The sequence below is a fragment of the Grammomys surdaster genome, unplaced genomic scaffold (genome assembly GCF_004785775.1).
Source record: "Grammomys surdaster isolate TR1022 unplaced genomic scaffold, NIH_TR_1.0 125704, whole genome shotgun sequence".
NCBI classification, from domain to species: domain Eukaryota; kingdom Metazoa; phylum Chordata; class Mammalia; order Rodentia; family Muridae; genus Grammomys; species Grammomys surdaster.
Genome location: NW_021620539.1, coordinates 1321012 through 1331679, shown reverse-complemented (window position 1 = coordinate 1331679; position 10668 = coordinate 1321012). Strand labels below are relative to the sequence as shown.

At 46.3% G+C, this 10668-nt stretch overlaps 1 protein-coding gene across 4 annotated transcripts in view; it reads right to left on the bottom strand.

The window, feature by feature from the left end:
- Positions 1-5223: 5223 nt before the first annotated feature.
- Positions 5224-10668, bottom strand: part of Pla1a (phospholipase A1 member A) — a 36024-nt gene continuing 30579 nt past the window's right edge. For all 4 annotated transcript variants that reach the window (XM_028788197.1, XM_028788196.1, XM_028788198.1 and 1 more), the window contains 3 exons: positions 9217-9325; positions 6407-6571; positions 5224-5645 (listed from right to left, as the gene is read on the bottom strand). In XM_028788197.1, the coding sequence (XP_028644030.1) occupies positions 5561-5645; positions 6407-6571; positions 9217-9325 (359 nt within the window). In that variant the 3' untranslated portion in view covers positions 5224-5560. The remainder of the gene's footprint in view (positions 5646-6406; positions 6572-9216; positions 9326-10668) is intronic.

Genomic DNA, 10668 nt, shown 5'->3' with positions numbered 1-10668 from the left:
CTCTCTCTCTCTCTCTCTCTCTCTCTCTCTCTCTCTCTCTCTCTCTCGTGTCAATGTGTGTCTCTGTGTATGTCTGTGTGTGTATGTCTGTGTGTGTGTGTATGTCTGTGTGTGTATGTCTCTCTCTGTATGTCTCTGTGTGTATATGTGTGTGTGTGACTCTCTCTCTCTCTCTCTCTCTCTCTCTCTGTGTGTGTGTGTGTGTGTGTGTGTGTGTGTGTGTGTGTGTGATCATCACAGCACATGTGTGAAGGTCAGAGGAAGCCTTGAAGGAGTCTGCTCTCTCTTTCCACCATGTGAGTCCTGGGAATTAAACTCAGAGGATTAGGCTTGAGATCAAGTACCTTTACCCACCCAGCCATCTTGCTAGCCTATGGATGAGTGTGGTGTTTGAATATGCTTGGCCCAGGGAATGGCACTATTAGGAGGTGTGGCCTTGTTGGAGGAAGTATGTCTCTGTGGGTGTGTGGGTGTGTCGAGATCTTCCTTCTAGCTCCTGGCTTCCTTTGGATAAAAATGTAGCATTCTCAGCTCCTCCTGCACCACGCCTGCCTGGATGCTGCCATGTTCCCGCCTTGATGATAATGGACTGAACCTCTGAATCTGTAGGCCAGCCCCAGTTAAATGTTGTCCTCCATAAGTGTTGCCTTGATCATAGTGTCTCTTCACAGCAATGGAAACCTTAACTAAGACAATGAGTGTTGAAAATTTCTTTCATAAATGGCTAATATTTGTTTTTAGTTTGAGAAAATGAGGGCCCTGCAGCTCAGGAACCAGCAGTTCACGGCATCTGCTTGGAGTTTCAAACATGGCTATGTTCTCATTGTATTTATTTCTAGGATTAGTCTATGATAAGAGAAACTTAGTTTCCCATTTATGGTAATGACCTAACATTTCTGATGGGACACAGGATAACACGTGGGTACATTTAGAACAAGATGACATTAGTGAAGAAACACAGGCCATACCCCAAAGATAGTGCAAAGCCTAACCAGAGTAGCAGCAGATGATATAATCTTTTTATCACAAAAGCATGATATGATTTATCCATACTTGGAAGAAAAGTAGCAAGCATAAGGGAACACTAAGGAAGAAGTATGGCTAAGCAGTGTCTCCCAGGATAATCACTGTTCCCTGAGTCACAACCACAGGAACTTGAGCTCGATGAAGCCCAAGCCAGCTGAGGTCACCCCCAGGGAAATCCACTAGCTGCCGGGTGGTTGGTTACAAGAGGGTGTAAAAGGAAGACTGGTTTGAGGTTTGTAAAAGGAAGGAAATTGCAAGCCTGCTTACTGGAGAATACGTGGAATCTTCCCATGTGACAACATCCTGCAAGGCTACAGCAGGCAGAGAACGAGGCTCATGGGTGGATGTCCAAATGGACATTGCGTTGACTATCCTGTGGCTTCCCTTGCCACAGCTCAGAAGGGCTGAGCCCTGGCTACTGCATTCTGCATGACCTCGTCCAAATGATGTAACCATACCCTATGGCTTACGTCATTCTCCCTGCCTTTGTTACAGAGTGACTCAAAAGTCAACAACTTTCTTTAAAGCTCATTCATTAGAGCATTTTTTAAAGCTAAGTTTAAAAAAGAGATCTAGAAGGGAAACTAATGAGAGTGAACCTAGCATCCACTCATCTGTGCCTGCTCTATGCCCTAGACCTCTATGAGAGTGAACCTAGCATCCACTCATCTGTGCCTGCTCTATGCCCTAGACCTCTGTGGACCTCTGTGTTGTTGTTGTTGTTGTTGTTTTTCTCCTCTGGCTTCTGCTGAAGTAACTCAGTGTCATGAGCAGGAAGAGGGGAGGAAAGTGAGGTAGAACAGCCTGTGTGGCTGCCTTCTTCCCCGTGCCTGTGACTGTGGGACTGCAGTCCCTGGCCTCTCTTTGAATCTTCAGAGTCCTAGAAGCTCTCACTAAACTAGCCACAGAAAACCATACAGTTCCCCGGGATTTCATCCAAAGGAGTATTGTAAATCATCTTTTTGTTTGTTTTTGAGCATCCCAAGTAGTCCAGGTTGGCCTCTTGCTTGCTACATAGCTGAAGATAGCTCTGAGTTCCCACTTCTCTTGTGCTTAGATTTCAGAGCTATGTCCCAGCAGCTCAGCTAAAATATTCTTAAATGCTCTTCAGCTTACCCAGTTTGAGATTACCCATCTGACTTTTGGCTGTGGCCGATATACATTACTTATAATATGAAAACTTGGGAAGTAATGACTCAATGAAAACCCACTTTCTTCCCTCAAAAGCTATGTGATGTTCCAAATCTGTAGTCACTTGGAAGAAGCCATTCCAGCACTGAGATCTCAACATGGCTATTATCCCCTACCCCATAGACTGTAAATGACTGACTCCTTTTAAAGATTTATTTATTTTATGTATGTACGTACACTGTAGCTGTCTTCAGACATACCAGAAGAGGGCATCAGATCCCAAAACAGATGGTTGTAAGCCGCCATGTGGCTGCTGAGAATTGAACTCGGGACCTTAAGAAGAGCAGTCAGTGCTCTTAACCACTGAGCCATCTCTCCAACCCCTGTAAATGACTTTTTTTAAAAGGAGAAACACTCTTAGGTATGAAGTCCATATTTTTTTAAATGTTATGTAACTGATATAAAAAAATAACAGCTTAAACAATAAACATTTGTGTTTTTTTAGTGGATAAGGAATCCAAAAATAGGTAGGATTTTCTAGAAGGTTTCAACCACCTGGCAGCCATTCATGGATTGATTGATTCATGTTTCTGATATGGGGTCTTACTGTGTGTTTGTTTGTTTATATTTCTGATACAGGGTTTTACTGTGTATCCCTGGCTGGCCTGGAACTCACAGAGATCCACCTGTCTCAGCCTTTTGAGTGTTGGGATTAAAGGTGAATATCACCCTGCCTGATTTTTTTTTTTAATTGCTTGTTCTACTTAAAATGTTTCCACTTCCAAGTTCAGTCTGGTTATTGCCAGAATTCGTTTTCTACTTTGCCCAAGACTGTTAGAATGAAAGGGAATATGGCTTTAGAAACTCATTTTCACAACGTGACAAAATCATCACTATAGCGATGTGGTACTTTGAACACAGAGGCCCCCATAGACGCATATATTTGAGTGCTTGGTCCCCAGTTGTTGAACTGCTTGGGAAAGGTTAGGAGATATGACCTTGTTGGAGGAAGCATATCACTGAGAGTGAGCTTTGAGGTTTCAAAAGCCTATGCCACTCTAAATTAGCTCTGCCTCCTACTTGCAGATAAAAATATAAGCTCTGTATAGAAAAGCTAACCCTGCCTCTTGTCAGCTCTGTGGTAGTATCAGCTAGAGAGAGATCCTCTCCCTCCCTTTGACCTTCACCACCAGTGGCAGGTAGGAGAGCTGTCCCTGCTGCAGCACTCAGGAGAGTGTCCTGCACCTAGTCTGGGCAACATGGTAGAGCTGGCCCTGGACATGGGGGTTTCAGGTGAGCACAGGAGAGCCAGCCCTGCCTTTTGTCTGCTGTTGTGGACAAAGGATAGATGCCCTCCTCCCCTCCCTCACCCCTTGCCACATATGGCAGAAGGGAGAGCTGGCCCAGAGGTCATGAGAGTCAAGGGGATGGGGGGTGGGGTCACTGGTGAGCCAACTCGAGAGCAGGAGAGCCATTGATGTGACCAACTCAGATATCTCTCAGGCCCAGATCCAAAGGTTTGAATTGGCCCATCCCAACATCTACCCCTATCAATGAACTACTGGAGTCTACAAAGGGGCCATCCTATAGGTCCAAAACTACAGGATCTCCATGACACCGGGCAACAACAGGATATCTGAGAGGAGTCCCAGTGAGATTTCAGTATTGACAGAGTAGCAGAAGCCAGAGACCTCGTACCAGACCAACGAGTCACTGCAATGAACATTTATTTGCAAGCAAAGAAGCATGGGCAAAAGGTAAACTGTGGAACACACTGTGACATACGACAGCTTCCACAATGAGATTTTTTTTTTTTCTGTTGTAGGGGAGGTTGCAAGGGTGGAGGGTGGGTTATGAGGAGAAGGGGAGATGGGTAGGATTGGATGCATGATGTGAAATTCACAAAGGACCAGTAATACATTTTTTTTAAGCTGTGTAACACTGAGCTCCTGCCCCAGCTCCGTGCCTGCCCTGCTGTGGCCGCGCTCCCAGCTTTGACAGAGTGGACTCTATCCCTCTGCAGCCTTGAGCCCCAATATAAATGCTTTCTTCTATAGGTTGCCTTGGTCATAGTGGTTTTTTGTCACAACAATAGAAAAACAGCTAACACAAGTAATATTAACATATGCTGTCACACAAGATGGTGTAGGAGGAATATTTCATACTAGTATGGCTTAGACAACTTTCTTCAAAATGTCTCTATATTAAAGGCTTTGTCACAAAGAGGCCACATGGGGAGTGTGCTGGTGTCTTGTGACATCTTGAGAGGATTCATGCAAATATCGACTCACCCCAAATAGGGAACCAGCAACTGACCACAGTAACAATTCCACAAAAGTCTAATCTGGCTAACCAATGAGTTCACTGAGGCTACAGGATCACAAGTAAGAGCTTACTTACAGAAGTATGAAAACCTCAAAGGCAGCTACATTACCAAGAAGCTGGTCCCAGTCTGGGTAAAAACACACAAAAGCTGCATCTCTGGAGGTCTCTGAACCCGTGGGCTGCTCTACAGGACTCTTCTACAGGGATGTCCTTCCTCATTCTATAATTTTGAGGTGGGGTCTTGTGCATCTTCTAAGTATCATCTTTCCATGACTCAGGGCCCTTGTTTATTTCCTGATTCTCATGAGCCTCTTTCTTCCTCCAAGAGGAAAACATTCAATTCAGAGGAAATTGCCACACAACACTCACCACCTTCTTCCAACTCCTGTATTCTCTCTGTCCCCTCTTCTGTGATATACACTGAGTCTCAGGGGTGTGTGTGTGTGTGTGTGTGTGTGTGTGTGTGTGTGTATGACTTTTCTGGGAGCTTGACAGTTTATAAGTGTCTGTGCTACACTGTCCATTACACATTTTCTTCCAAGACTAACTATACCTGGCTGCAATAATGATCCTCTGTAAATCACTTTTTAATTTTTAAACATTTGTTTGCTTAATTACTGTGTGTGTGTGTGCATATCACCAATTCATCTCAGTGGCCCTGTAAATAAAAAATGTGTGTGTGTGTGTGTGTGTGTGTGTGTGTGTAGCAGAATTACATTTCAACAAAGCAACTGACATGACTCAGATATTCCTATTCAGTTTATTTAAGACATTTCTCTGCGAACATTTTCCATTGAATCATAGGCAGGGACACTTAAGACTGTGACACAATCGCAGTTGCGTTGAAACAGAGAAGCTGAACCAGCATCTATGTAAAGCTTTGTAAGATGGTGATGGAGATCAAGTTCTGTAGTATGAGTCATCTGTCCCTCCACAGTAGCTACTTACGGGGAAAACCACCAAGAATTTGGCCTTCTCCCTTAGTAGAAACTAAGGGGTAGACTGTGGTGCTCACAACCAGCTCTTGCCACACTGCCCTCGAAAAAAATCTGGCCACTGTCTCCTGCGTAGGCTCAGGCTACACACAGGCTATTTTCAGGTCCCGGAAAACAGGCGTGCTTGCTTGGAGACGCACTGGCTCAGGTATGCAGACTGTCTTCTTGCTGTGTGAACAACATACATGTTGTTGAAGAATTACAGGAGGCAGGTTCTTGGTTACCAGGAGAAAGAGCTGGAAGTTGTATGTCTTTTCTTTCCTGTGCCCCATGTCTAGTGAAAGGAGTCTATGCTTTCCTACTATGTAGCCCATTCCTGTTCTCTGTGTGCCAATAGTAAGGTGGTAAGGCCTTGGAATGCCTACTTGAGGCAGAGGGAAGAGTCTATCTAAATCCACACCCAAGAGTCCTGCCAATGACACATTAGAAGGAGAGGCAAAGGAGGGAGAAACACACCATGATACTCCGATAAAACCGATAAAACCGTAACTAAAGCCGGGTGGTGGTGGCGCACGCCTTTGATCCCAGCACTTGGGAGGCAGAGGCAGGCGGATTTCTGAGTTTGAGGCCAGCCTGGTCTACAGAGTGAGTTTCAGGACAGCCAGGGCTATACAGAGAAACTCTGTCTTGAAAAAAACAAAACAAAACAAAAACAAACAAACAAGCAAACCGTAACTAAAACCAAATGCATAGAGCCGATACAAACTCTTCATGTACTGAGGTAGGGTGAAGAATTAAAGAGCAGCTTCTCTGGCTTCCTCCCTAAAACTTTCAACTCACTAGGAACCTGCAGGAGATTCAGGAGAACCCACGGTCCCAGTCAATCCCACTCCTGAGATGGTTATCACTCCATCAAGCAACACCCTGAAGGTCCAGAACTTGTCTTGGCAGTGTTGTGGGGGTGCTGGGGTGGGGGCTCCGGGACTCACCTGTCATTGACTGGCAGAGGGGCAGTACAGAAAGTCCCAACAATGGCAGTCCTATCTTTTCTCCAAACCCGGCTAGAAACTTGGAACGTGAGCTTCACTTGGTTTATCTGGCACTGTGGGTTGGGGTGAGCCATGACCCTTCTCCCTTCAAGCTGCTCTTTAGGTCTGAAAGGCAAGGGGAGAGGGGATGAGGCACCATGGGTCTGCGCTTCACTTTCTTTGAACTAAGGGCTCTGCGGGTAAGCCTTGCTGGCTGTCGAGTACAGAGGCACCGGCTGCTTGAAAATGGAGATAGCCATTATTTGTAATCCTCCCCGGTCCTCTGCCCATAGACCAACAATTTTGAACGTGACCCAGGAAATACTTGTCAATTTCTTTTTCATTATTGGAAAGTCAATAAACATTCTGTTTAAGGGACTTCCCATGTGATTCTTTCCTGTCCACCGAGGTCACTCAAGTTCAAGATTTCTGAAACAGCTCTTTCCCGAAGAAAAATGCTTAATCCAGTTGTGCTGCAGGAGGAACTGGTTGCCTTGGGGCCTGGGTAGTGGACTGTGTGTCCTATCCTGGTCTCTGAGACAGTGGGGGACTCAGAACAAGGGAGAGGGACAGGGCACAGATGCCTCTCCACACCATAGCACGTTAGGTCCTGATTCACCGCCAGCCCTGTTCCCGTTTTCTTCCTAGTTTTACAGAGCAGTGGTGTCTTCTTGGTGTATTTCTCTCATCCAGAAATAGGTATACAGATTGTTGCCTCATTTTGTAGAAAGACTTTGTTCAAGTATAGAAAGGCTGACCCAGCTTAGAAGCTTTTTATAATATGTCGGAGAAAGATCAGATTTAAGAAACTGCTTTTATCAAAGACCTTATGAATTATAAGAGATATAAAAGGTACTTTGAGCGAGTGGCTTGGCCTGGGTAAATTCTCCACTTAAAAAGAAAACTTGGGTTTTTACAAAATAATAGAAAGTAGGGGTAAAACATACTTCTCCCTGGCACTTATCCTTGTAATTTCTGATTTTTTAATTAAAAAAAAAAATAGGTGATGGTTAGAGTTAACAAATTCAGTGTCTGTCTTCATGAGTCACGTGTCTTCCTTTGAGAATGAAGGCTAACCGCCTATGAGAGGTCCACGGAGCGGCTCAGGGAACCTCAGCTTCGGCTTCTGCGGAGTCTCCAGTGACTGGTGGGCGGGAACAGTGGTTTTACCGATCCAGAAGACCTACTATGTCAGTGCCAAGATCTCCATTAGTATCCGTTGATCTACCAACTGGCTAGAGAGACAAAGGAAAGCCCTTCCGGAAGCAACACAACTTTGAACAGATACTGTGAAAAGCCCTCAGCTCACTAGTTCACCACGGTCCACAAGCCACTGGGGGCACCTGCAAATCCATGACCCAGAAGGACCACCAGTATCTGCATACAGAACACTGTCCAGTGCAGGATGTCGGGGAGCTCAGGAGGAGTGATCTCTTCCTGGTGGTACTCTTCCCACATAGCACAGTTCAGCAGGGCAGCCTGAGAACACACCCTCCCACCCCCAGCTGATGTGGTCACTTTCCTTTTTAACAAGCCTAAGGGCTCCGTGAGGGGCTCTCAGGCCAGAAACCCCAATCTCTAATTTGTCCTTCAAGCCTGATTTATCTCTCCAGCATTCTCTTGTCCTACATCCCACACCTTGGCTTTGTCTTCCCGGCACACCTCTGTGTTGTTTTCTGACTAACGCACTACCCAGCTCACTCGCACAAATCCTTTGTTCTCCCTGTTGCATCCTCAGACCCACTTAGCCGCTGTCTCTGCGTCCTCACATCTCTGTGCAGTGAACCAGGAAATGTTCCGAGAGGTGTACACTGCTCATTCCCCTACTTGGGTTCAGTTTTTCTCTCCTGCAGACCTTTGTTTGCATCTACTTTGTCATCAGATCTGGCGAGGGCTGTCTGAGGGAAGCAGGCACTGGCCCCTGAGGGCCTCAGGGTTGGGCAGGGCTTGTGAAGGGGCTACACTTCCTGTGGAGGTTCTGGCTCCTGCCCAGCAATCTCTGTGGTAAGCTGTGCATTTCTTCCGTTGCCTCCCATCTCCTGCAGCTTTCCCAGTGTGGTTGTGATTAGTTTGCTCTGTCAGGGCCCCTTTGGGGTCTCTCTTGCATCGATTCTGTTTTCCTCACTAGACCCTAACAGAATCAGTGTTTACATGTCTGATTAGATAGAAAGTTTGCTGCTAGCTAGTAAGGGAACCCAATTGCTTTTTAAAGAAACAGGCCCGCCTGGTCCCTGACTCCAGATCTCTGCCAGGCTTGTGCCCCTCCCCCCTCCTAACTCCCAAGGTGCAGTTCTTTGCTATCTTGCTCCAAGCCTGGTCCCACTAATTCCCCAGAGCTAAATCTGCCCCAAAGGAATGGAAATGATCAGCTCTGGTCCCACAAACTCGAAGCACCCCTTCTGGCCCTAACCTCACACTTTAAAGTCCTTCCATGGGCCAGCTCTTAAGGCCCTGGTCACCCCTGCAGGGGGATGGATGGTGGCTGAGGTTCTTCTTGTTCGCATCCCTAATACAATTCTACCTGAACCCCTGAGCACCGTTTCCTACTGAGAACTAATCACCTTTGGTGCTGCCCACTAGCCCTGCTTGCTAGCATCTGAATATAACTGTGTTTAAGGTGCTACTGACCCCAAACCTGGAGCCCGTATCTATGAGTAGATCTATAGTGGGCACTGTCCCCAGTTTGGTGGGCTAAGCCCAGCAAATACACTGTCTGACCTGGAACATATACACACAGGAAAGAGGGGCTTAGTCATAGGACACTTACGTACATGGTGATCTTGACAGAGGACGTTACATTGTTGCTGAGAAAGGTGACCTCGATGCTGGTATCCTTTTTTCTCTTCTCCTTCAAATAAAACTCCACGAGGCTGTGGTGCACTAGGAAACCAAAGAACAACAAAGGTTTGGCAGGTGGCACAGAGGCCAAGAGTGAAAACCTCACAGAGCCACAGCCTTCCTGGGATGCTCTACCTCCAAGACACTGTCAGAGGCACAGATGACTTGTTATCTCGGGTCCTCAGATTTCTCAAGTGTAAACGGGGTTAATGGTTATCTTGATGGCTGGAGTGAAAACAGTGTCCTCGCTTAGGGAATATTCAGAAAGTGTGAGTTTTTATTATGGCAAGTGTAGTTCGCTCCTCTCTGTTTAGTGACCTTATTGTGGAGAGGTTGCGTTTATAAAATCACACTTAAAATTTACTTAGTGTGCGTGCGCCACGCGGTGCACATGGAGACCAGACAACGACGTGCAGTTATTGATTCTCCTCTTCCTCCATCTGGGAATAAACTTAGGTCATCAGGCTTGGGGATAGTCATGTTTACCCACCAACGAGTCTTGAGGGCGGTGCTGTACTCTCGAGAATATCAAAGAGGATTCAGCATATACTGCTGTTGTTTGAATGCCTTTGGCCCTGCAAAAGTCATATTTAAACTTTACCTCTGGGGAGATGGTTAAGTACTTGATGAGAAGGCATAAGGACCCGAACCTGGATCCCCAGCACCCATGTAAGAAGCTGGGTATGGTAGCACTTGCCTGAAACTCCACTGCTGCGGGGAAGAGACAGGCTGATCCCCAGATCTTGCTGGTGTGCTAAGGTAGCCAATCAGAATCAGTGAGAGCCCCTAGAGTTTTCCTGAGTAGATCAGTACCTTAAAAGTGACAGAAGGACCTAGCTAGGGACTTTTTGGTCCTTCTGTCTTCTATTGGGTAAAGACCTGTGACAGTAACAAGATGCCATCAGAAAACAAAGAGAACAGTCCTCAGTCACCAAATAGCAACACCTTGCCCTTTGGCTTTCTAGTCTCCAGAAAGCTGAAAGGAAAGACTATGTTCTTTGTAAATTACCCAGTCCTGGACATTTTATTATAACAGCACAAACAGACAAGGACATACACTAAATAAACAACTCGTAACAAAAGCAGTATCCCTTTCCCCTTCTCCATTGACAGTGTCAGGAGCTTGGCTGGCCGGCTGTTACACTGAGCCTCTCTTGAGCAGTATAGATAATAGGGTTCTCAACAAGGATGTTACCAACATAGACTAGGTGAACATCTTGGCTCATGGTGCTGTCTGATAAAGGACAGTGGGTAAGGAAGGAGGAGTACAGTGTTACTAACACATTCTCATATTCTCTCTCTCTCTCCCTCCCTCCCTCCCTCCCTCCCTCCCTCCCTCCCTCCCTCCCTCCCTTCTTCCCTCCCTCCCTCCCTCCCTCCCTCCC